Raw genomic sequence first — 27,314 nt, 5'->3', positions numbered from 1 at the left:
CAAAGGAAAAAGAAATGTTGGAAAGCAGGCACTTTGATAGGTATTTTCATATGCATTACCTTAGTTTCATTTGATTATGATTATAAATATGCAAAATTGGAATTGTTAGCCCTCTTTTAAAAAACAGGAAACTGAGATGAAGCCGGGCTTCAAACTCAGGTCTGTTGGACTCTGATGCTTTGTACTTACTCTGCACGGACACATCCCATGATTAGAGATAAAATACTGTACCTACATCTGTCCTCTGACAGATAGTATAAGACCCTCCATAAGGAACTTCTGTATTATTCCCAGAGTTACAGACTCTTGCATACACTGAATTGGATGAACAGTAGAGGAACAAGAGCGGAGTAAGAGATGGACATTGTCAAGAAGGAGTGGCCAGAGAGAACAGGCAATAAGTGATTCCCTTTATTTAGGTTTTTATAACCCATTCAAGGGTTGCTTTTGCCTCCGTGTTTTACTTTTCAGATGATGGAAATTTCAAATAAGTTTTAAGATATTCTGCGTAAAAGCAATACATGGCAGTATAGGAAACTTGTAAAATATAAAGTATAAAAAATAAAATTATATTCTCCTATAATCAACTACTGTGAACACTTTGGTCCATTCTCTCCTTAATGTGTGTTGGTGTGTGGATGTGAATGTGGATACACACACATATACATAAGATGATTGTGACCATGATGAATATAATATTCTGTATGGTATGTTCTTAATTAGTATTTTATACCTTTTCTTCATAAAAAATTAGAAAATGTGATTTTAAACAATTTGTACTTATTTCTCTACTCTAGGACATTAACTTTTGTCCCAATCCATGAAATATGCTCCAGCATATTTTTGAAAATCAATTTTGTCCCCAACTTTAATAATTTCATTAGGATAGATTCCTAGGATTGGAATTACTAGTAATTCACAACAGTGTGAATATTTATTTTGATAGACCTCACCAATCAGCAAGGTTGTGCCAAATTGTAAGTTACTTATGAGTCTGATCATAACATTAACCCCGAGGGGATTTCTTATTTTAAGTGTTGGGAGGCAGATGTCTCGGACTGTCATGCCCTTAATCAGATATTGGAATCAATAGTCCCCGATTGGATGCTTTTGGCATTTTTCCTCCATCATTTTAATATAAAGTATAATGGAATTTGGGGGGTTTCCCATCTTGCTGGCTAAGCCTGTCATGGGGATTACTTTCTGAGTTGCTCCCATAGAAAATGTCACCCGTAGACATACACAGAGGGATGAAGCTGTGAAGGGGCATGCATATGGGAGTAATGATATTTATTCTGTTGGAGTCTCTATACATAGCAGCTCAGAGAGGTTAACTGGCCTGCCAAGATCACATTTCAAGTAAGAGATTGAATGGATTCAATCCAGGATTTTCCGGTTCAAAAATTCATTTTCTACTTACCTTGCACTACTGTAAAAACAAAAGAGTTACTGGGTTTTTAGGTTCTGTTTATGTTTATTTAAGATGAAAAATTACTGAACGTTATTTAAAAATCATTTACCGTCTCATTCTTCAGAGATAATCATTTTCTCTTTCCATTTGCCAGTCATTTTCCATGCATATTTTTAAACATAATTGATCATGGTATATGTGTGTGCATATATGTGTCTATGTGTATACATACTACCATTTTGTAAACTCGTTTATTTCATTTTAGCTCCTATTATAAACATGTCATGATGTCATTATTATTTTAAAATGTCTTTAATGAGAGCAAAATATTTCAACATACGAATGAAGGATTAACTTACAAGGTGGTTCCAATTTGTTCCTCTTTATAAGTAATACTGTAATGAACATCTTGGAGCAACACATCTTTATCTGTCCCTTTAAGTATTTGTTGAGGATAAATTCCCAGAAGTAGGTTTCCAGAGTTACACTGCCTTTGGAGAGGCTGCAAAAGCCTTTCAAAAGGGAGCAATCCAATATATTGATCTAAGTTTCTTTTTTTAGTAAACCCCAGCTGAATCCAGAGTTTATTCCCTATGGCGATTTAATATAACTTTCACCTGTGCCTCCTCATATACATTGTTGCTTCAGATCAATATATATGTTCTCTCCGTCCTACAACACTCAGCATATACATAAAAATAAATGACAGTTTTAGAATTTAGACTAGCCATCAGAAGTAAATTTAAATGAATGGAAACAAGCCTGTATTCTTATCCTTTACAGCTGTTAGGAAAAGCAGTGTTATACGCAGTTTAAATAGACTGCATATAGGAAATAGTATGAAGTGCCTGCTTGTGACACAGATTCAGGTAGCATAAGCTCAGAGCGTCCCCGGGTTACATGTTCTGATCCCCTTCTCTCTGTGTGAACACATGGATTGTCTTATACTTTCCTTTCTGCATATTTTACCCCAAATCACGATGTAGCTAAAGCCCCTACCTCCCTGCGTGGATCTTTAATACAAATAGAAATGCCAGCAGAGCAAAACCATCTGGCTAAATTGCTTCTTCTCAAGATTTTTGTGAACTCCTGGCACATTAGACATGTCATGCAAATTGTTACCATACATGTTAAGTAATGCTAATATATTAAAGTTCGAATTCATTAGCTTTTCAGGAACAAAGCTTATGGGTATGTTGTTCTGTAATAATTTACTAGCAATAAGTAGGTTTTAATTTCATGCCCTGAGGGCTGTGTCTTTTTGTTGGTGTTGTTGGTAACTTGTTTTGTGCAGACAAAAGATTTAGAGAGATAATAGAAGGTGGTAACTGCACAGATGTGATCGAAATAATGGAAATTCAGTGTCCTTATCTCCCAGATTCCAAACATCTGGATGACAACTACAGTATCCAGCCAGTCATGTGGGAATTTCTCAATATCTGAATACTGGATCGTGTGTAGGAAAAGCTGTATGTGTTTCCTGGGCTATATAACAATACGAATAATGCTCACCCAGGCCCTGTAAAGTTGTCAATACCGATAGATTTCTTTAAAGGAAAAACACTACAATATCCTCCAGCTTTGCTTTGTGACCTTGCAAGAAATAGTGCTGTTCAAGCTCCTAAATGAGTTCAACTGTAATGGGTTTCATTTAGAAATTAGCCAATCTATTTCCTGATAGTTACTGCATTTTTTTTTTTAAGTAATGAAAGTTTTTTCATGGGGCTTCTCATTTTTTTAAATAATGTAATCGTGCAGTTAAGATTCTAGAAACTATTTCAGTTAGGTAGTTAGTCATCTCACTGTTTCAAGTTTGCCACTGAACGCGGTCTCATGCACTTTTTCCTCACTGTCAGGTGTCACTGATAAGCGTTTAATAAATATTGCAACTTGAATACACAGGGATCTGTTCAAGTCTGCATTCCTGAACTTGCTCTGATTACCTCTGTCCAATAACTAGCACATTCCTGGGCAGGTGGTAGAATCACAGTAAAGTCTATGAAATTGAACTTTTGGCTAGGTAGTTTTTAGAAGGAAATCCCCACATGTGAGTGTGTCTGAGTTTCTAAAAACAAGGGAACATGTGACACGCCTATTAATATTTGAGATATGAAGGCAGAGGTTTAGAGTGCGGGGAGCTCTAGCCATCTTAGTGGTGTTCAGAATGGAAATTTGATAACTTTGTTCATATTATGAATTATTTCTTCTTCTTAATAGAAAACCAATTTCAGTGGACTGCTCCCCCTCCGTTTTCAAACAATTCAGTCCCTGATTCTTAACATTTTACCTTCCTGAGCTGTATGGCAAAATGTGGCTTGCAGTGTCCTGTATTTTCTCCTTTCCCTCTGTGATGGATGTGGCAGATTCCTGCGTCCAGCTCCTGCCCCCACTCCTCTGCCCATCCTGATTCCTTTGTGACCCTCTCCCCCCATCACCTTGCAGCATGTCGCCAAAGCCATCCCATTTCCTCTGGGCAGTTTTTCCTGTTCTCCTTCCAGCTGTCCCTTCTCTGTCCTTTAACATCTCATAGAGTTTTATTTATATCACCTTTAACACCATATTTTCATTTTCTACACTCCTCTCTTGCCACTAGACGCTAGCATGTCTAGGATAGCAGTGTGTCTGTCTCACCTTTGGCTTTCCCAGAGTGCTCAATACAGAGCCCGGCACAGAGCAAGTGTTCATGAGAGACAGACAGAGAGACAGACATACGGAGAGAGAGAATATGAATATTTAAGTACATTAAAATATCTCTCTTTGATGCTCTCTAGAGGTTAGACTTGGTAGAGGTTAAGGGAATGAAGAAGGGGATGGTCACTCCTTCTGTGGAATGGGAGTCTGATGAAAGAGAACCCAGATCTCTCCACAGACTTCATGTCAGTTTGGAGGCGAGGCTGTCAGGGTTTAGGGGACTTCATTGCTTCCTGTGTGTGGAAGTAAGTGCAGAACCTCAAAGCTCACCATGTCTCTCTCATTTTGTTTTCTGCCAGCGTGCCTCACTATGTCACCTTCAGGTAGCCAGGGCAGGGGGGCTGGCCATCGCTCCCCTCAGGCAGTTCAGCCAAAGATGAATCAGCCCCTCAGACTCCCTGTGGGCACTCCCTGTGAGCACTCCCTGTGAGCACTCCCTGTGGGCACTCCCTGTGAGCACTCCCTGTGGGCCCTCCCTGTGAGCACTCCCTCCCTGTGAGCATTCCCTCCCTGTGGGAGTCCTGGAGAAACTTCATCCAAAAGGCAGCTTTCCCTCTATACTCACTTCCCCACGAAGACATCTGTCTAAATGTTCTCCCTTTTCACCCTTTCAGTGATTACACGTATTTTAATGGCTGCTAAATTTGAATTAGACCTTGATACCGTCTGCCTCCTTTTAATTTTCTAGTTTGTCAGATTTGGGTGATTTTAATGGTACAGGTTTTAACTTAAGGAAACATCAACTGACAATGGCACAAATATTTTAATATCTTAATATCTTTTTCTCCTCCCAATATTTTTTTTCTCCTAAAAACAAGGAACGCTCCAAGTGTCTTTGTTCAAAACTGTGTGACCACCTTGGTCAGATGTGATTTTATAGATGAAGGCTCTTGCAGACTCAAAATGGATTTATGTGGAAATATCATGATTTCTTCATCCAGACACATCCCTTATGTCTTCTTATCGGGAAGAAGTAAAAACAAAACAAAGCCCTACACCTTGGGGGGAAAAAAAAGTAGGAATTGTGTTAGGCTTGCAGGCGGTCAGTTACATTGTTTCTGAAGACAGAAAGGCTGAGTTCTCCCAGGAAACACCTCCCTGCACAGTGGTAAGGAGCAGATTTAATGGGGGATCTCTACCACTGTCCTGCCCGTGCCCTCGTGCCCACCTCATATTCCCTGCTAGAGAGAGAGATCCCGACATCCTCAGAGACCCTGTAAAAGTACTGATTATAAAGAAAGAACTGTTCTTGAGTCACCCCTCCAACTGACCATACCGAGACAGGATTTGCACTGCCTGAGTGAAGGATTATATAATTAGCAATGCGTGTGGTAAACAGGTAACACAGAAGAATGGGATTTTTTGCATATGGGATTAAATTCTGATCTAGATTTTGATATTTACCACTGTGGCTAAGGCCAAAGTAAGACTATTGGGTAATAGAAAGAAATACAGTAGAAAGAGGAAAAATATCATCAGATTAGCACAAATAAAATGGTGAAAGCTTCTAATAGGAATGTTTGTCCATATTAGGAAAATAGTCCATGATGATATTGCTCATGTGTGTAAGATGACTCCTTTAAAAAAAAGGCAAACACAACAACAAAAAACCCACAAAGCTTCTGCTTCAGAAGCAGCCAAATAATCAATAATTTGATTTCTAATAGCCATGTTTGCCATGAGGACTTTTACAATGAGATTATATAAGCAACTTGATTTCCCTGTTGACTTTATCAGAAGATCATCAAATGTCCCTGAATCTTCCCTCCAGAATCCTCAAAACAAAAATGCCTATAATATTCTTCCCAGAAAATTATTTTCTGGATTTCGTGATTTCCTGAAGTCCTTCCTGCAGCATTTGATTATTGCTGCTGTAAATAACGCCAGAATTATAATTAAGAAAGATATGAATGTGATATAATAGCACAGTAAATACAGTTGTATATAATTAATTACCACATTGCCCCCTTTACTTGATTTTATATTCATGTTGAAAGGGCTTAACTGTGCATGTATAATTGATTTGCTATGGTATATGTGGTTGTTTTAATAAAAAGTTGCAATTGAGGTTTTTGTTTAATAGTATAACTCCCTTATTCCACTTTTTCTTTGGAAAAATCAAATTTAACGAATGTCACCTCGTTTCTGGAACTACATCCTGTTACAGGTGAACACGCTGGCTATTTTAACTCCGGTAGTGGAAGGCGAGTCAGACTTTCTTTCTTCCTTCCCTTGTTTCCCCTGTGTCCTTGAGTTTTCCCAGAGCTACATTTCTATAGAATAAATTTCCCTGGGCACCATTTCTTCCATTTGATGACTTGGGTACTCAGAGATTCCCAGGTTTTGTTATCTGTAATATCCTTTCTTTTTCTCTTTTCTTTCTATCTTGCTTGCTTGCTTGCTTGCTTGCTTTCTGTCGTCTTCTTCTTCTTCTTCTTCTCTCTCTCTCTCTCTCTCTCTCTCTCTCTCTCTCTCTTTTTACTGCTTATACACTACCACCCCTCTCACTGTTGCTGTTGTTTTAAAACCAGACTAAATTTTGAGGCAGTTTTAGGATGCCTATGAAAGCATTAAGGCCTTCTGGGATATTTTGAGATCGAGAATGCAGAGTTTGTCTCTATGCCTAAAGAATTAAAAATAGCCAGTTGTTAGCCTCATAGCAGTTTTGAGTGGCTAAATTATGTGTACGCTAAACCTTCCAAATGGCAAAATTTAGGTCTGGCAAACAGTAGAGAATGGAATGGAGTGAGAGCCTTTCCAGGTGTAGTAAACTTGCTACGGTCAATGGAGAACTTTCTTCACAGAAAAAGAAAAGCAAAAACATAAAAAAATTTTAAAAGCCATGATCCCGGGATCATCAGTGTGGCAAAAACATCATAGGAAATCCCACCGTGTGTCTGTGATGACCGGTGCAGGCCCGCTCACACAGTTCACTAGGACTCAGGTCGCTGCGTCTGTCATCAGTCACTCAGTCTCCGGGTAGCATACCTCTCATGCCTTTATTGTTCCTTCTCAACCTACCTATCTACTCATGTGTGAAAGAACACTTTCTCCCCCGCCCCCAGCCACGAGAGGTATGACAGGTTATTTCGCCTGCTAGCTTCCTCCTTATCTCTTCCACATCCTCTTTATGCCCTAGAAGCAGGTAAATTCTCTGCCAGGCTATTATAGTCCATCATTCCCAATAATAACTTTCTATGGAGACCTCTTAAACCATCTCAAAGCAAGGCAATAGGCTGAATAAAGCAATTTACAAAAGGTCTTTTACTGAACTTCTAAAAACTTAAATTTCTGGCATATCAGTGCGTGAGAAGCATATCCAGAATGGCTACATAGAGAGTATTTCTCCAGTCTTTTCAATTTTGTCTAACATTGGATGGGCTGAGGTGGGGGGTGGGGGGGAGGAATCAGTAGATTCACATGGCTAGATAGTACAACACATCTTACCTCTAGATTGTTTTTAAATAAAGCTATTAATGAACAAATCCTTCTAAAACAAATACTACAACAAAACTTTCTTATCACTAGACATTAGAGGATCCTCACGTCCATCCTCTGTTCCATGCTGGTTGAACACAGCCACACCATGTGACCGTCACAGATCTGTGTGGGTGACTTAGCTCTTACCAAAGATGACCAACAGGACTTGGGCCATATTGGTAGAAATTTTATCTTTAGGTGTGCTTAACAAAGGAAACAAGAAGGCTGAGCAGTTTTCTGTAAAACAGAAAATTTTTAAAAAGCAGATGATGCCAAAAAGGAAAAAAAAAATCTGGCAAAGGAATTCGGTATGATTCCCTCAGTTATCTGTGTTTTTAAAAATTGCAGGTCCTTTTCATCTTTTAGATGTTGTGTGTCTAGAGTTAGTCCTAAAATTATGGGCCCTTTTGCAAGCATTGTTAAGAACTTCAAAATTAAGCAAGAGTCTGTCTAAAAGTCCTAGTACAAAGAAAGAACGGGAATAAATATTGGGAGTTTGTGATAAAGCAGTGCATTGCAGGGCACCAAAAGACCAGATGCACATTTGGATTTATAAGCCAATGAAACACCAAAGCCACTGAATTTTTTTCTCACTGAACTAGAGTGAAGCTCTTAAATATAAATATAACCCCCCAAATATATATATATATGCATAGTACTGTATATTAAAAAAAAAAACCAACAACAAAAGTTTAACATAATGTGAAAGGAAAGGAAACTGAACTGTGGTTCCAGGCTGATAGCTTGGTTTACACGAATCTTGGTAGTTTGTGCCTTAACAGAAAGGTTCTAGGATTGGAAGATTATAAACGTTAATCTTTTTTAAATGTTTATGTATATCTGAGAGAGAGAGAGAGAGAGCATGCATGCATTGGGTAGGAGTAGAGAGAGAGGGAGACACAGAATCCAAAGCAGGTTCCAGGCTCTGAGCTGTCAACACTGAACCCGACGCGGGGCTCAAACCCACAAGCTGTGAGATCATGACCTGAGCCAAAGTTGGATGCTTAACGGACTGAGCCATCCAGGCGCCGCCAAATGTTAATATTTTAAGCACATTTTATGCACCATAGAGATTCTCGACACTGCTGGGGCCTATAAAGACAGCTAGTTCTAAGTGGTTTTCCACCTCCTTTCTGGAGAACCCATTTATTCCTTCTATAAAGACTCTTCAGTATTTAGCTATAGAGGCACAGGAATGTCTGAGGATTCGGGGGGATGCAATAGTGTGAAGCGCAAGGTTGTAACATGAACTGCTTTCCTTCCCCTTTCTACCTAATTTCTTGCTCCCTGTGCTGTGAGGACCCCAGTGCTCATGTTTAACTCAGAAAGTATACTTTGCAAATGTCCTGCATGTTCTAATTTGTATGATGGAAAGAGAAGAGAACTCATCTGAGCCCCAGTTTGACATCGTTTTATTCCAACAGTCTTTAGAAGCCAACGCCCCTTCCCTTTTATGACTGTCTTCGATGCCCTTGCTAGCCAGATCCCTTTGCTAGCTACAGTGTTTGCACATTTCCTTGTTAATCAGCTGCGTAGGCGCGGAGACTGTGTGTTTTGGTGTTGTTTGTGTGTGCAATCTCGTGCTGCTTCCTGAACGCATGTGTCCCTTCCCTTCACAGCCTACTCGACACCCAGCACCTCCCCCGCAAACCGATTCGTCAGTGTTGGACCACGGGATCCAAGCTTTGTAAATATCCCTCAACAGACACAGGTGGGCCGCTCTCATCTTTTCTGTATGTGGTGCAGCTTGTTTTATTCATCAGGTGCATTGTAATTTGTCTTCTGGCACAACAGGCTGCATTTCTCCAGCCCCTGTCGGTCCCCCTTCCTCCTGACCCCCACCTTCCTGGCCCTAGAGCCACGTTTCCCTGTGTTCTCAGAAATCGTGAAAAACGCTGTCTGCGATTTTTTGTTTCTCGTATTGAGGGGGTAGAAGGGGAAAGCTTCTGTGGCAGAACTCTGTCTGCTGTGGTGAGAAAGGTTTCCCAGTTGTAGATAGCGTGTGTTTCCTTGTTCTAGGAATTCAGGTCTCTCTACATGCAAGCAAACTTTCCTACCTGGAAGTAAGCTCTGGTTGCTGGTAAAATCAGAGTGCATCCAGGGAACGGGGGAGCTGGCCACTCTTCTGTGTTTGCTATAGGGTCCCCAGGAACCTGGCAAACTTTCTGAAAATAAAAAGAAAAGAAAGGGTTTATGAGTTCTAGTAAGTTGCTGGTGTTGGTGCAGAAACAGGCGGTGTTTGTTACTGGTCATGCTGGCCACTAGGGAGCAAGGTGCATCAGGAGGGAGGGGGACATCTGTGAACATAAGGTCACATTTTGAGCTAGGTGACTGAGAAAAGAGTGTACTACGACATCTAGAGCTTGTTTTTCAGTAGACAGTTGTGTTTTGTGCTAGTATAGGTCAAGGAGAAGAAATCTCTTTTAAAAGTTTTGAAATGACTGCTGTTCATTAAGAAACAGTGAGAGACTTTTGGAGTTCAAAGGTAGTGGACGTAGAGATACTTGAAGTTTGTGAAATAGAATTAGATTCACGTTAGGAAAGGAACTACTCTGGTTTCCTAATTAGAATGGAACTATACTATCATAATTGACATAAAGTATGTTCTTTGTGAGGTTCTCAGCATGTTGTTTGAAAAAAATTCCCTGGGATATTTTGTGCATATGCCTGAGTGTGCAATCTCCAGATGCCAAAGTTGTAACTACTCATCTTTGTTTATAAGAATATGACCAGATGCTTATCAACGGGATAGATTTGCCTTCCTGGGTCCATTTGCTTGCTCTGTAAAGGATTTTAGTTTATTGCTGTGTCGACAGTGCAGGTGAAACTGCATTGCATCTGAAGCCTTCCTTGCACTGAAGCAGGGTCACAGAAAGTACAGCCTCAGAGGGGGCAGCTGGTGGGGAGGGGGGGAAGAATAAAGGGGAGGCAGCAGGATTCCCACTTCTTGAGTTTCCCACTTCTGCTGTTCCTCCTGAGGCCGGCGTCTCCTTGGCTTCTGGAAATAACATCTCCTCTGCACCTCCCATAACACTGTTACAGTTTATTGCATATTTTCCCATACCTTCAAATGCTGAATTGGACATTGAATGATGACCTCAAATGCATTAAAATTCCATTTTGTACTTTTGGCTCAGGTGTTCAAGTTCAGTGGGGGGGGCAGAGAACCGGGGACAGTGGCTCTATATTGAATGATTGCTTTTCTCGAAGCACCAGTGTGCTTGGGTTACTTCATTAAGGACCTCAAAAATGCAGTTTGGAAATGTCCTGCTTGTACTTTACATAGTATTTTTTATACAATCTGTGATTCATAGCACTGAAATTGGTACCCTGTGTTCCTTTCAATTTGTTTCTCTGTAATCAAAACGTGTTGTATTCCAAAACAGCTTTGTCTCACAAATGCCTTATTTAACCCAGAAACTGAGTCTTCGTGATGTTGACCACAAAAATTCAATTCTTAAAAATCCAGATTCTCCACGCATCTGGATGAATGATGTCATTTAGACCCAATTTTGGCATCTGGAACTGAAATTTTTTGGTTTCTGTTAAATATTTGGCATCATAGGGACAACAGCTTAAATATTTCTTATCACAGTTACACCTGCCACATTCGTCTTGAAGAAAGCCATCCCCAGTTGTCTTACGAGAAACTGGACTAATGGGGTTGTCTTTCTTTTTTTTCTTTTTTTTCTTTTTTTCAAAAAACATATATGTATATATACCCTAAGGTAAAAATTATATGCTCAAAGTATTTTTTGTTTATTTATTTATTTTGAGAGAGAAAGAGAAAGAGAGAGAGCAAGCAAGGGAGGGGCAGAGAGAGGAGAAAGAATCCCAAACAGGTTCCTAGCTGTCAGCGCAGAGCCCAGCCCGGTGTGGAGCTCAGACTCACAAACTGTGAGATCATGACCTGAGCCAAAACCAAGAGTCAGACAGATGCTTTAACTGTGAGCCGCCCAGGAGCCCCTACCTCAAAATCTTTTAATTTTAAGGAGCATATATTAACTCTTAAAAAAAAGGAACTACTTTTCAGAAACGTTTAAAGTGTTAGACATATATAGATGTATATAAAATGGTCATATTCTTAAAAAATAATCTCCTTTTTGAGAAGACATTAGTTCAGAAAAGAGTTTGGTTTTTCTTTTTTTACAGGAATTTTTTAAAGACCTAATTTGAACATGGCCTGCAGATTAGTAATTTTCTACACAAACTTGCATTTTTTTCTACATTTGATACTTTTACTGATGAGGCATGAACTGTGTATTAAGTGAATTATAGAAACATTTTCTGGGGAGACATTTTGCTTTCTTCTGCCTCTAGAGAAATAAAAATTGAAGGGTCATCCAAGCAGATACTTGAGCTTTACAAATGCGGAAGAGGTGACCTACACACAAATGCAAAGTCAAATGGTGTCCCTTTCTCCAAAAGACCAGTTCCTTCCTAATGGAAATCTCTTCAAATAATGGAAGCGTTGACCTATAGGAGACAGATTAGATATGGTCTCTTTTGTCTTGTATGAGATAGAACTTGAATTACTGCATAGACATTTTAAATAGGCAGCTTTCAGTTTATCATAAGAACTTTCTTTATAAAAGGTATTCTTGGGGCACCTGGGTGGCTCAGTCGGTTAAGCATCCAACTGTTGGTTTTGGCTCAGGTCATGATCTTGCCATTCGTGAGTCTAAACCCCGTGTTGGACTCTGTGCTGACCGTGCAGAGCCTGCTTGTAATTCTCTCTCCCTTTCTCTGCCCCTCTCCTGCTCTCTCTCTTTCTCTCTCAAAACAAATTAAAAAACATTTTTTTAAAGTAGTCTTTATATATAGTTTCTATTCATTGAGCGTTTTCTGTACCTTAGGTACATTTCCCAACTAATCTTTGCAGCCACCCCAATAGGGTAGCTATAATTATCTCTACTCTAGATGAGGACACTGAGACCTAAAGAGATTGTTCATTTTCCCACAGCCATAAGCAGTGCAAAGTGGAGGAAGAATTTGTACCCATTTGGCCCAACTGCAAGGCCCCTGTTGTCTAACCATTGTGCTTCACAGCCTCTCGGCTGGTGAGCGCTTTCCCTGCAGGTACTCACACTCCGACTGATGCTCAGCTCTCAGGAATACTACGGGTGTGCTCCCTGCTTTTAAACCTGAGACTGCATTAAAAGCTAATCATCAGTATGTACTCAAGAGATTGAAAGCAAGGTCTTGAAGAGGTGTTGGTTCACCCATGTACTTAGCATTATTCACAACAGCCAAAAGGTAGAAGCAGCCCAGGTCTCCATAGACAGATACATGGGGTGAACAAAATGTGACATATACATTTTGTTGTGTATATGCCATTTTAATGTGGTACTGTACATATCGTTTGGCCTCAAACAGGAAGGAAATTCTGCAGTATGCTACACGGATGAACCTTGAGGATGTCATGCTAAGTGAGAGATGCCAGCCCTAAAAAGACAGATACTCTATGATCCCATGTATGTGAGGTCCCTGAAGTAGTCAGATTCATATAGACAGAAAGTAGAATGGGGGCCGCGGTGTGGGAAGATGGCAGGATGGAGAGTTGTTTAAAGGGTATGGAGTGTCAGTTTTGCAAGACGAAGAAAAGAGGTCTGGAGACGGTGGTGACAGCTGCACACCAGGGCGACCGTACTGAATACCACTGAACCGTCCACTTAAAAATGGCTGAGATGGTCCAGTTTACATTACGTGTATTTCACTACAACTTTTGTGGTGTATGTACATTATGTCACGTGTATTTCACCGCAACTTTTAAAATGTAATCGTTCAATAAACTCTGATGGCCCTCTCACCTCTTTAGAGCGTGAAATTCTGTAAAGCAAACAGGAGAAGTAGGCAGTTTATCAGCAAAATCCACTGTAATTGTGTGCTGACCTCTCTCAAAGTACTGATTCTCATGCCCAGCACATAGTGGGTAGTCAGCATATACTGCTTGAATCTAAATGATTCATAAGGAAGTTTAAAAATAATGACTTTCTCTTATTATCGTCATGATACATGTTAATTGTGGAAAATACAGATGGGAAAAATAATAAAAATCACGTGTAGTCCTACTATTAACATTTCCATATAAATCCATCCAGACTGTTTCTCTGCATACAAGTATATTGCAAAAATGAGATCATATTATATACACTGTTTGATAACCTGCTGTTTCTTCCCTTTAACAATATATTATGGCCCTCTTTCCATGTAAATTGGAAAAATTGAATATTGGCTTTTATTGCACCAATTCATCATCTGTAATGATTGGTAGGGAAAGATAACGTGGATAATTGAAAGCCATTTTTTCTCCTCCTTCCCTTCGACTCTGTTTTTTTTCTCCAGAGAATTCCTCCCTTCACTGCGATGGCCTCGCCTTCTTTCTGGCCTCGCCTTGAGCGAGTTTTCTTTCAAACCGCCTTGCAATTGCGTTGTACATGTCACCGCAGCTGGTGGCTGCGTTTGAGCATTCCTCCCAAGCTATCTGTCCCATTCTTCTGCCTCACTTGTCTGCTACCTCTGCCACTATCATTATTTGCCTCATATCCCCCCGCATCCTCCATTTTGTAACTCACTCAAATAGGGGTGGCCACCTCCCTATAGCTTTCAGAACATCCATTTTGAGAAACCATGACCACTTGGTCCGGCCCTGAATCTCTTATTTTTCAAATTTGTCCTAGGCACGGTTGATATTAATGCACAGAGAAGTCTCTGGGGCACGGAGTTTTTACTTCATTTTGGACACTATTAATGTCCCCTGCCCACCCACTGAATGATATAATATAATAGAGAACAAGCTCTCGTCTCAAATAGCAGAAAGCCAATGGCCATTTCAATTGCATCCCATAATTTAATCTGATCCCTGAAAATGAGAGCCATTAAGAGGAGGCATTTATTTAGAGAAAAAAAGTTAATATTTCATCATCAGGTAATAAATAGAAATACCAATTCCCACACAGAAGGACTGAGCAAAGAACTCATTTTGATTCAGGTTCTAGTTTAATCAGAATGTTCAAATAAAATGCTTAACCTGCAGAACTCCAATGAGAACTAATTCTTTAAAATGAAAAATGAGTGCAAACAATATTAAAAACAGGCATTTCTTCCCTGCCACCCAAATCTATCACTGTTCTGCATCAACAGAATTGTGGTATCTGAAATGCTATTTAAAACCAAATTACCATTTGGGTTATTAGAAGAATCGCTTGGCATGGCATGGGCCTGATTTGTTGACAAAAAGGCACAGGTGCTGTAACCTTTGCTTAATAAATCATTTAGCTGCCCGGCTTGCAAGCGGAGTGACTTGACTGCCTTTGCTTCATGAAATTTACAAACGTATGCGCAAGCCACACACTTGACTGTGCTGGAAACCACCCGATCTAGAGAGGTCCCTGCATGGCTGAATCATGGGCATGTCACCCATTGTCTGCCTTTGATTGGGGATGCACAAGGAACGTGGGGAGGCAGCGAAAACAGAGAGCATTTCGATCTGTTGACACTCTGTGTCATAGTCCTGAAGCTCTGCCTGAGAAACCAACGCATAGGCAATCTACAAAACTCTTCAAAAGTTCCTTTCTTTGCTTACTCGTCATTTCTTATAATATTCCCAACACCTACAGAATGTAGGAAGTAACAAGTCTCCTCAAGTCTTTCAAAGACTAATAGAAGATGCAGATGTTTAAAAAAAAAACAATAATCATGGGGCGCCTGGGTGGCTCACGCGTTCAAGCATCCAACTTCTGCTCAGGTCAACAATATCATAGTTTGTGAGTTCAAACCCCACATCAGGCTTATTGCTGTCTGTGCAGAGGCTGCTTCAATCCTCTGTCTCCCTCTCTCTGCCCCTCCCCCCTCTCAAAAATGAATAAAAATTTAATAATAATAATAATGATGATGACAACAACATTAATGCAGCGTGATACCAGTTACAATAGGATTTGCCTACTTGGCCTAAAAAGGCATTGAGACCACAATATAAGAACTTCCCAAAGAGTAGAAGCAGACAGAGAGCCTAAATCATTTTCCTGTCCATGTCTAACTTTGGTCTGATGACATGGTTCTGGTTTTCATGTAATTTACCCTTTTTTCCCCCTACCTTTAATTTTTGCCCATTTATCCATGAGCTGGTAGATAAGGCTCTATTTTTGTCCATCCTGTGAAGGGCAACATGTGTGTTGAGTTCTGTCTTCTCTGGACCAAGCAGACATGCGGTCATGCCCTGTAGCTCCCTCACCACTCATTTCCAAGAAACTCCCCCTCCATGTGTAATGTCCTCGCCCAGGGCGCCAAGGTCACCTGAGATGGCACTCAGATTAGCTGAAGCCTTCTCTGCCTCCTCCCCATGCTGCCCTGTGCTGCCTGCCTATAGGAGGCTAAGTGCCCACAGAAGTTCAGGGAGCAGCTGGAAAGTTGCAAAGGCAAAAAACTAAGAGGGAAAAAAAAGCATCTCCCCCTTTCTAGTTAGAATTGGATTTGAGCATTTCAGTTACAAGCCCATACAATGACAGACAAAATTTCATTTCCTTCTGACTTTGGAAAAAGTGAAGAAGTCTTACAGGTCAAATCAGTACTCTGTCTTAAGTACCCACACATGCCAGGTACTGTGCCTGAACTTGCTACTGGAGTCAGAGTCATCTGAGATTGGTGCTGTTATCCCCATTTTCCAGATGAGGAGACTGAAGTTTTAGAAGAGTATGTTCGTCCCAGAGAAATGAGGTAGCCAGGATTTGGACCGGTTTGTCTCTCAAACTTCTCCTTCCCAAATGCCATCTGCATCCTTAATTAGTGTTAGTGAAATGTTACCGACCATTCTCTTTACATGGTCTGAGATTGACTCATCCTCTTACATCAGGGAATCAGAAGCCTAGAAATTGGGTCCCGTGGGACAGGACTGATGCCGCACTTGGTCTTTCTGAAGACCAGTTTCCTATTTGTTCGTGCATCTATAAAATAAGGCTAGGCTCATTCTCTCATCCTGTCTGGGAAAAAGACCTTTACTAATGATGTTAGTCCACATCTGTGAGAACAGCTAGCCTCTGCCCAGAGACCAGATACCACAGCAGCTGAGATTGAGGGCTTCCTTTTCAAAACTTGGGCAGAGCTTTATTGCATCCCTTAGAAGCAGTATATACTTTCATTTTTTTTTTTGTTTGTTTTTCTTTTTTCTTGGTAATTCCATTGTTTCTAGTCTGGTTTATGAACTGGAGAATGGTGATTATATCATCTCGAATGGTTGTTTTAAGTCTTAGTTTCTGTTGGTATAAAGTAAATGCCCGACTCCAACTAAGCATTCAACAAACGATAGCTTTTATTGTTTGGTTGATAACTAAACTCATATTTAAATGGTATTTTCTGGATTACAAAGTATTTTCCTATTTGATTTCTAGAGCAACCCACTAAGTAGGCAGAACCATTATTGTTTGTATCCCCATTGTACAGATTTAAAAACCGAGGTTTAAAGAGAAGAAGTGACTTCGCTGAGGAAGTCACTTCCTGAATCACATAGCCAGTGATCAGTAGAGCTGGGACACAAACCCACTTTTGATTCCAAAGCCCAGGTTCCCTTCAGTGTGCGCCGCCAGGCATGGTCTTGGGTGAACCTTTCAGTACATCTCATGTTCTGCTATGTGGGCATGGCCAGAACTTACCTGCCAAACTCTGGGATCTAACGCAACCATCTAGCAAATTAGGACAACCCCTCCCCTAAAGATTATAACTCCATAGATCCCTCCACCGAGCCCTGGAGGCACCTCAAAAGCTGGATTAATCGGGCACGTCTGTTCCTCTTCTGCACACCATTTCACCTCTTTGGCTAAACTGTGCCCTAAGGAAGAAGAGACTCCCCGAGAGGAAACTGTCTCTGAGGGTGGTAAGGACTGGCAGACGTGAATATACACCCCGCCCCTGCCCAGATCCTGAAGGGGAAGACCATGCCTGGTCATTTCGTCTCTTACGTTCTCAGCCGCAGTCAAAGGTGTCCAGGAGTAAACAACACGTCACAGGATGAGTTACTCATGCAGTGCGCTTCCCGTGGGCTGGAGTGAATCCTCCTGGCTTCCCATCTCCCGCACCAAACCTGTGCGTTCTCTTCACATTCACTTGGCATCTGACTCACTGACAGGCTGTGAGACACTATTAAGATACACTTTCCAATACCCAGAACCCTTGTCTTTCAGTTTTTAATTGAGCAGCACATCTGAGATGTCCCCAGCCACACACTTCACTTCTGGACAAAGGAAGGGCACCGGCTCTAGGTACGGTCCTCTTTTCCCACTTCGTTCTTATGCTTCTGTAATCCCATTACCTTTAACTCCAGGTTTTAGTGCAGTGTTAGTCTTTTTTGTTTGGTTGGGTTTTGCCTTGCTCCAGAAAGATTTGGGGAAGCTTCTTAGTTAAAGCAAATGGATGATTATTGCAAGAATTAGGTGCCTGTTTGGGATTTGGCATACAATAGGCACTCGATAAATACTGGCTCCTTCTTCATATGCCTCTTCTCAGTATTAAAATGAGTTCAGTGGCCACGGAGAAGAGGAAGATAACAGGGCGCCTGCATAGGAAATAATTCGAGTTTATGGAAGAAGGGTAAAAAATCTGGTGTCCATTAAATTAGCCCTTGGGATTGTAGGAAAAAAGAGGCCAAAAAATGTGAGAGGAAAGCTTGAAAATAGAAGGTGAGAATTTGTGCAGAGAATTGGGAAGAGTGGGTTTGATGAGAGCCTTGCAGTGAAGCCAGGAACCCTAGTTGCAGAATTGCTGTCAAAATTCCCAGTCTTTAGATGGTTCTTGATAATAATGCGTGTGATCAGCAGAAGTTCCGGGATGCCAAGGGAAACATATTTGGGACTCATGGCCTGATTCGGGGAAAAGGGAAACAACCATGAATTAAAGAGGAAGATAGACCTATTTTAACATCCTGGCTGTGCCATTCATCAGCATGTCTTGGACATTATCCTTTAAAATTCAACACCTTCATCTTGAAATGAAGGCAATACCCTCTAGCTCACAGAAGAGAAATCCCAGTAGAGTGTGCCTTAAGCCAATTAGAGTTATTTTCCTGACATGAAATCTGAGTGGTTGTTGTCCTTACTTCATCTGCTATATGAAGCCAGTAGGAGCCCATGCTCCGTCAGAGATTCTGCTCTACCGTCCTGAGCATGTTGTCCATTCATCCTCGTGCCTGTGCCTCTGGTTGCAGAATGGCTGCTGCAGCTCCAGACATCATGCCCATATCCTACTCCACTCTTCCTCTTAACATCAGGGCAACAAAGATCCTGTCATACTCCTCCTCTATTTCCTGTTAGCAGATTTCTGTTCAGGTCTGACTAAAATTGGATTCCCTTTTAACCATTAGCTGCAAAGAATGCTGGGAAAGCTAGCACAGAATTATCTTGATTGGCTGAAATTGTGCTCTATTGCCGTGGGCAGGTTACATTGTCCTCCCTAAACAAAACTGCTCCAAGAAAGATAATAGGTGAACTGTTAACAGTATTTGACATATTCCTCTTTCCCGCTCTCTGCTAGGTTTCCTGTGCTTTTAAGTCCTGTTGTTGCACTTGACTCCCTTGATCTGCTGATGCTTATCTTTTTACAGTGCCTTTCCTCTATACTCACTCCGTATGTGTCTAAAAAACATATATACTGTGTAAGTGTGTGTGTGTGTGTTTGTGTGTGTGTGTGTTTGTGTGTGTGTGTGTGTGTGTGTGTGTGTGAGAGAGAGAGAGAGTGAGAGAGAGAGAGAGAGAAAGAGAGAAGTGATCATGTCATTTTAGCCCTCTGTCTGAGTCCAGGATCCATGCAGACATACTGGAGTTTTGTGCAGACCAGCTCCCACGGGCTGGGTCAACTTTCTCCCGGTAAACTAGAACTCTGCAAAGGCTGAGTTGGAGGACATGTGCCTTTGTAATTGCAAGGGAACTCTGTGAAACAGTGCCCTCTGCGTGCCCTCCCAGGTGCTTATCAAACAGTCAGCAATAGGTTCTGGGTTTCTCTTTTATGACTTGGAACCAGATGCTTCCTTTGCAAAAGAAAAGAGCCTGGTTTTGCTGAGCTTGAGTCAACAGAGTTCAGAGAACAGGAAAATGAGTTGACTGGCCCCGCTCCGTGAACTGTGAGGAGAGAAGGCAGTACAGGTGGTTTGCGCCCTTTCCCCAAAGCCGCTGCATGTGAAAACTCCCATGCCCCAGGAATTTGCTTTACCAAATGTTTCTGAGCTCTAAAAAATAGCCTTTCCCATTTAGGAGGGGTTTTTTCGGACACAGGCTTTCCCAGGCTTCCTAATGAGCCTGAGACCTTGAAGGCCCCACTGACATACACAGTTTCAAGGCCGGTAGCCTATTGTCTAAAGTAAGATTTTCAAAGATCTCATGTGAGCCGTCAGTGATTCTTCCTGTCCACTTTTCTCACACCTATTTGTTTACCTTCCTGTTTGTTTATTGAGGACGGAGGCACATTCTTTTATCAGTGGCCTCTCTTTCTGAGATCTAGTCTTTCAATGGAGTCTATTCACGGAGCTACATTCCACAGCACACGCCTCCCCAAAATATTTGCATGAGAATTTTTCCTTAGGCTTCACATTGCTTCCTTTACAGCAGAGATGAAATAACTTAGCACTTCTAATTAGCTTTCCACTTTCCAAATGCTTTACACATTAACTAATGAATCACAGGCGCTTGTGATAAACCGGAGCCCTGTGTTGGGGCTGGGACACTGGGTTAGGACAGCCTGCCCCAGCCCTGTGCTCCTTGCCCTCACACCCTCCCTTCCCAGAGTCTGAATGTGTTAGGATAACGGAGCTGCAGTCCAGGCATGAACCTGAAGGGCAACCTCAGACCCCCACGGTGCTGCCTTAATGAGGTAGAAAGTGCTCAGTGCTCCCTTCCAAGGCAGGAGATGCCGAGTGAGTGGGTCCTATTGCCTTGAGTAGTTGGGGGGGGATTTAAGGCCAGCTCTCCTGACACACAGCTCCTGCCTCTCTCACATGCAACCCCCCTTCCACGGATCCCTGGCCATTATGTGTGTAGGGAGAGGGGGGAGTCCTGGGGAGATAGAAGGACCATATGATAGAAAATTCTAGTAAGGGAACTGACTATCGCAGGGACTTGTGCATCTTGGTAGAAGAGAAGGAGCACTCAACTAGGAGTCAAAATGCTTGGGTGCCTATTTATCTCCCCACTCATGGGCATGTGATTGACATGGGGACGGGGGTGGGGGGAACTCACGATTTACTGAGCACCTACTGTATTCTTGGTACCACACTAGGCTTGAAGAGGACCACTGAGATGCGTGTCTGTGTGTATGTGTGTGTCCGTGTGTCCGATCCCTGCCATTACGTTGCTCACAGATGTCTAGGGAGAAAAGTAAGCAAATTATAGTAAGGTGTGGTCAGTGAAAAATTGAAGTATGTATAATCTGTAAGGAGAACACAGAGTAGGTAATTAACTCTGGAGAGAAGCAGGGGAGTCATGGAAGCTATTCTAGAGGAGGTGACACATGGTTTTGAAGGAGACAGACGTACCTGGTAGGTACAACAATCCATTCTGGGCACACACGAAGAGTAGTCGTGTGTGTTTGGAGAACTTTACTCTGTTTGGTATAATACCTATTCATGTAAGTGGCGGAGAATGTTGAATAATGAGGCTAGGAAGTTAGGGTCTGGTCGTGAATAAATACATAACTTCAAACAATGGTAAGACAACTGGACTTCATTCTGTGGAGGTCGGGAAGCAAGTGAAGGACACAGTGGGATCTCAGATACAGGGTTTTACAAATCGTGGTAGTTTGAAGATCCATGAGGAGAAGGTGCCCTCCTCTCCTGGGCAGTAAAATACAGGAGAGAAAACAGCAGCTTTGGAGCCAGACAGACTTGATTTTGATTTCTCTCAGTACATGACTGCTGTGAACTCAATTGTATTGCTCCCCCTGCCAAAGTGAATAGGTTGAAATCCTGGCCCCCACTGCGGTGCTCTTTGAAGATGGGGACTTTGGGGGGTCTGTTTAGATGAGGGTTGGGTCCCACGCAGGACTCGGTGAGAAGGCAGCCATCTGCAAGCCGGAAAGAGGAATCTCAGGCACAAAGCATGTACAGGTCAGCTGGAACCTTGATGCTGGACTCCTCAGCTCCAGAAGCCTGAGAAAATAAAGCCACCCAGTTTAGGATATTTTGTTATAGCAGTCTGAGACTAGTACAGTGATCTCAGGGTAGGTTTGAGCCTTTCTGAACCTTACATGTCACATTTATAATATTATAAATTGATTCCTGCATTCCACTTAGAGTTGTATGAAGATTCAATATGGTTAGATTATAAGAACCCCCCCCAGCACCCTCCCCCAGCACACGGAAAGCTGATGTGTGCTGCTGCTTATTGACCCCTTAGCACTGAACCTCTCTAAGTACCAGAGGTCAGGTGCTTAGAGAGGTGCTTCACTCTTAGGACCAGGGACCTGTGATTGCCAGTAGAAACCCAGAAATGTTAATATGGCAAAAACGCCAGAGGTAATCTGGTCATTTTTTCCCCTAAGCAGAGTCTCTTCTTCCCCAGCCCCCACCCAGCCTCCTACGTCCGTTTTCCATAAGTTGTGCCATTAATTCTCTCATTAGCTAGTGGAATGATATTTATTTATTAAGAACATACTTAGCATAGTCCCAAGGAGCAAGTTAAAGCTCCGCCAACAGCTGCAGTTTCTGGTTGGGAGGCAAAATACGCTGAGGAATGAATACGGAGAGTTTCTATGGATGTTATAATTTCATATTAAAAAACTATTAAATTTTATGCTGGATGAGGGAGAGAAGAAGAAAAAAATCCCAGTGCAAAAACAAGTTATGAACCTAGGAGCACAGTTTCTGAATGTTTATTTTGTCAGATACACAGCTGACATGATTAGTTCTAATGGGGTGGTGATCCTCATTGAATTGCAGATCTGTGTGAGTGACTGAAATACCGCAGGGACCTAAATAAGTCGTGCATACGGTATTACTTAGGCTGCATCCTTTAGCCAAGTTGAAGGCTTCTCTTTCTCTGTCCCTTCACAACACGCATATGCGCCGCACACACATGCTCGCAGGCACGCCATGTATGCACTTACGTCTCCCAGAAACTCCACGCAGAGCATTAATTACGTTTCCAGAATAACGCTGACTTGCCTTTGCTGAGTTCTCCCCCCTGCCCTCTGCCACCCAAGCGCACCCCAACCCCCTACCTCCACTCTCCACCGCAGATAATGGTGCATCAGATCAGTCTGCTTTGCTGCGGCATCAAGACCCAGATCAATTTATTGACTCTGTCAGAGTAGCTGGCACAGTAATTGTTACAAGAGAAAAATGGAAAGTGAGAACACATCCACATGAAAAATAAAAATGACGTTTTGTTCTTTCCTACCCCCCCCCCTTTGCTTCTTCTGGTTTTTTTTCTTCCTTTTCTTTTTCTTCTTTTTCTTTTTCTTCTCTTTTTTTGGGGAGGAGGTTGTGGGGTTTTTTTGGGTTTTTTGCCTCATAGTTCTCTATGTATTTACACAGCAGAGAGCACCTTCCTTAAGTTAATCAGGCCCTCTACATTATTAATTGTGACAGTTAGGGTGCTACATGACAGGAAGAGTATTATGGGAAAGCATTGATCTCACTCGGATGGTGTGGACCTGAGCAAGTTTGGTATTCCTTCCCTTATCTCGCTGCTATGGGGTCCCATCAACTCACATTTCCCTGATTGACAACACAGAACGCCTCCCATCAATACAATTGATTTTGTGAAAAAGGACAGGGAACATTCTTCAGCCGGAGATAGATGAATTACCGTGATGGCAAAAGCAGACATCTCAGAAAGCTTTCGGTTTAGAAATCCAAAATGGGAACGAAAGTACTATTATCATCCCAAACACACGCCTAATTTTTGCCCTCACAAAAATAATAGTACGAGAGGAAACTTACTAAAAGTGAAAACTAGATGTAGTTGAGGCCAACCATGAACCTGAGGATAGAATAGCTATTTTTTAAAGGCTATCTGCTAATTTTTTGTGAGAAATTTTTGGTTAAGTGCACATCTTTGAAAGACATTTCATTAAAGTTCAACTTTCATGGCTTATACCTGTAGACCCTAACATAAATCCTAGGTGAACGGACAAAAGTGAGTGGGTGTCACTTGTGACCTGGAAATAAAAGGTCAACCATTGGATTTATAGCTTTTTTAGTGAAAAGAACATAAAGATTCCTGCCAACTAGAGTCAATCCATATTTTAATCTTTCCTAGTTAAGATTATAAAATCAAGGGATTAGGATCATGCTGTTCAGTGAAGGTCAAAAATTAAATGTGGTGGGCTAAGTGTCATTCCCATGGGGCAGAAGTTAATATTTCAAAATCCATTTCTCCCACTGGCAGTCAAGAAATGAATTGTCCATGGTCATTAAGCAAGGTGAGGGGAATCCCACTATCATTACTGCATTTAATGATGATTATTACACTAATCAACTATTTTGTTAAATTACTCCGCTGTTCTCCTATAATGTCCCTGAACAGTGATAGTGGATTGATGGCTATCAAATAATTCGCATATGCAATTGTGAACAAGTCGGCACAGAAGATCATGTATGAGGGCTTCCCTGTGGGAAAAGAAGTTGTGGCTATTTCATGGATAGAAGAGTGATAACATAGAATCTTATGCTGCATATAACATTCTTCGAAGACCAAAAATCTGTGACACTGCAGACCTGTTATTAAATATGATTCCCCAGAACAAATACTTTTAAATACAAAAAACGAAATGCATTTCTTTTTATTATGTTTTCCTTCTCTGTTTCACGTTTTTGCATGTGCTGCTACACCCTCCACCTTTTTTTTTAGGGGGAAAAAATTCACTTGCCACATGCTTTCCTCGCAACCTCACATTTTTAGAAGTCTGGGCTCCATCCACTTTGGATTGTTATTAAGCGAGAAGAAAAGATATTTGAATGTCTTTACAGGATGACTCAGACACATATATCCCATACCGTTTTCAAATCCATTTTAAGATGCCAGTATTTATTTTTCGAAGTCGTAAAAATAGAGCATATGGAAGCTGGTAATTTCCTTGAAGATTATATACTCTAGATGCCCTCATTGTCCAGATACAATTAAGTGCATTTTGGAATGAAGCACATATCATTGTATCAAACAGCACCTCCAAATGAGAGACCCAAAGCCCAGGGAGGGGCCGATGCCTCCAAGGGCACGTGGCTAACCAGAAGCAAAGTGGAGCTGAGGTGCAGGGTGTCCAACACCAGGGGGGACAGGAACTGGTAGTTTACCATGTGCCTTAGGAAATGGGTGTGTGGTTCCTTTTCCATAAACGTGTTTTATAAAAGCCCAATATCCGGTAGACTGACCCAAGTTGGAATCCTCAGGAACAAATCATGTGATTCAAAATTCCACCTCACAGAATGTGTCTTCATGGACTGCCATTCGTGTGTCTTGTGAGTACGTGGGTGAGGGTGGGTGGGCCTTAAACGTGCATTTCCGTCTGTGCTCCTGGATTGCTTTTGCTTGCACGTTTTTCTAACTTGTGTCCTTCACAATATAGACAAAGGTTAAAATTCCCATCTACCTTCACAGGCAAACACTTTAAAGTGCTTCTGCGGGAGGCAGAGAGTTGGGAGGACCTTTGATTTAAAGTTCAACATTTACATTTGTAATTTTGACTAATTTCTGTGCTCGCATTAATTAAATTGAAATTGTTTAATTAGAATAAAAGTAAAATTGATCATTAGGATTAATTTAACCTGATAGGCTTTGTGTGCCTTTCTAGACAAATATTATGAAATATAGAGATAATGAAGCAGTGAGAGGTATAATTTCACATCTTATAATGATTTTAATATCTGCCAGTTGTGCTCTCTGGTATCTGGATAGCTCTGAATGTTACTATTTGTTACATCATTACCATCCAGCGAGGGCCATGCTGTATCTCACAGTTGGCCTCTTCCCAAATATTTTTCCTGTTGAAGTCTAAAGATGTACCAGGTTCTCCCCACCCCACCCTCCTAAACACATCACTCTTCCCCTTTCCCAACCCCGCCATCTTCCCGGAAGGCTGTGTCCCTGGCTCTTCCCCTGAGCCTTGCATCACGATGACCTTTGGAGACCGAGAACTGAGGCTTGACACTCCTTATGGAATTCACTAATGCTCCTCAGCCTTAGGGTCAGTGCTGTCAAGTCTGAGCCACCCCCTTGCACTCCTTCCTAGCTGCTTGCTTTGAATAAGAGCCAGGCACAGATTAAGCTGCCTGATAAAATGGGGGACCGGCACCGCCGAGTAACTAACTTGAAGGGAGTGGAAAAGAGAAGGCTGCTTTTCCCAAGTGTCCAGTTGGCTTGTAGGACACAGCTCGCCCTCTTCAGCCCAGGCCTCCCGTGTGGCTCTATCAAGCAAGCATGTTTCCAGATTTGGTGCTCTCTGTTTCTTAAAGAAAACCACAGAAGAATAACGCTATTGTTTTACCATAAGATTCAGCCTCAATTCTAAACATTACATCTGCATTCACCTACATTAGTGAATGTACACCTTTTGAACTGTCAACTATCAGATTATTTTATCTTCAAAACAGTTAAGGGGCCACCTTGGTAAATTAAATCCTCAGGAAAATCCCCAAACCGTCTTGCATTTCAAATTCCTCCCATCCACCATGTTGCCAGTGTAACTTAAAAAAAAAAACAGTGACATTAGCAGTTGTGCTTAATTTGTTTCCTGTAGCCACCCTGAACAGCAGAATCCAAAGGGCACTAGAGAAGGAGTCAAAATTAGATACTTATAAAGCAGGAGAAAGAAACAAAAACCGAGAGAAAGAGAGAGCATGATTCTCAGTCATGTGTGGCTGACTGACCAATGAGATCAGCAGAGACTAGCTCATATGCAAATTATCATCATTCTGCAAATTGGCCAATCCTCCCTGGCCTAAGGCTGAGGAACTCTCCAGGTCATAAGCGCAGGTTCTACTCAGTCACCATGAGTAAACCGCTGCCCAAAAGGACACTACTTTTACCATCCATTTCTTCAGACTGGCATCTAAGTGATTCCACTTTTATTCATGTCCTCATCCAGGAGAAGAACCTTCTTATTTTCATAGCAAAGAGTTTTATTTAGAAGCTTACTCACCTTTAATTTAGAAAATCCTTAATGTTTCTCAGCATTTGACCTAGTCAAAGTTCAGGGGATTCAGGGAAAAGAGTATATGGCTGGCATACTCATGTTATTATTGTATTTATTCAAGAAAAACGACTACCCATCATGGTCCTAGGCCAAGAGGAGCAGTGGCCTCGCATATATAGATGAGGTTTCTGTCTTCCCCATGTCAGGGAAGAATGCCACAAAAAAACAAAAGCATCAGTTCTTCAGAGTCTAGTTACGACACACAGCACTTTCATATGTGATTTCATTTTATCCTCATAACCACCATGCCAGGAAGGGGGTCTCAATCCTTTCTTAACAGAGGCACAAACTGAGACACAGATTCTTCATGGGCTCTCAGGCCATGCGCTCTCAGCCAGGTAGATTCTTCTCTAACTAGCACCTCTGCCCCAGCATCGCTTACCCTTGACCCCGTTGACTCCTCGCATACCACTCTGCAGGGAGGCAGCTGCCGAAGCTGGGAGCACCAGGCCTGCAGTGATGATGGATGTTGGAAAGAAGCATTCCAGTCAAGGAGATGCTGTAAAGCAACCCTCAGGCCCTGCGGCCCTGGGGTGTTCCTTCTATGCCTACTTTCTTGCTA

At 41.8% G+C, this 27,314-nt stretch overlaps 1 protein-coding gene across 1 annotated transcript in view; it reads left to right on the top strand.

The window, feature by feature from the left end:
- The window catches only part of NFIA (nuclear factor I A), a 362,772-nt gene that overhangs the window by 320,296 nt on the left and 15,162 nt on the right, over positions 1-27,314 (top strand). The window contains exon 11 of the mRNA XM_029946438.1: positions 9,202-9,293. Within this exon, the coding sequence (XP_029802298.1) occupies positions 9,202-9,293 (92 nt within the window). The remainder of the gene's footprint in view (positions 1-9,201; positions 9,294-27,314) is intronic.

This window comes from Suricata suricatta, chromosome 8, assembly GCF_006229205.1.
Source record: "Suricata suricatta isolate VVHF042 chromosome 8, meerkat_22Aug2017_6uvM2_HiC, whole genome shotgun sequence".
Classification (NCBI taxonomy): domain Eukaryota; kingdom Metazoa; phylum Chordata; class Mammalia; order Carnivora; family Herpestidae; genus Suricata; species Suricata suricatta.
The sequence above is the reverse complement of the archived record's forward strand: the minus strand, read 5'-3'. Positions and strand labels throughout refer to the sequence as shown.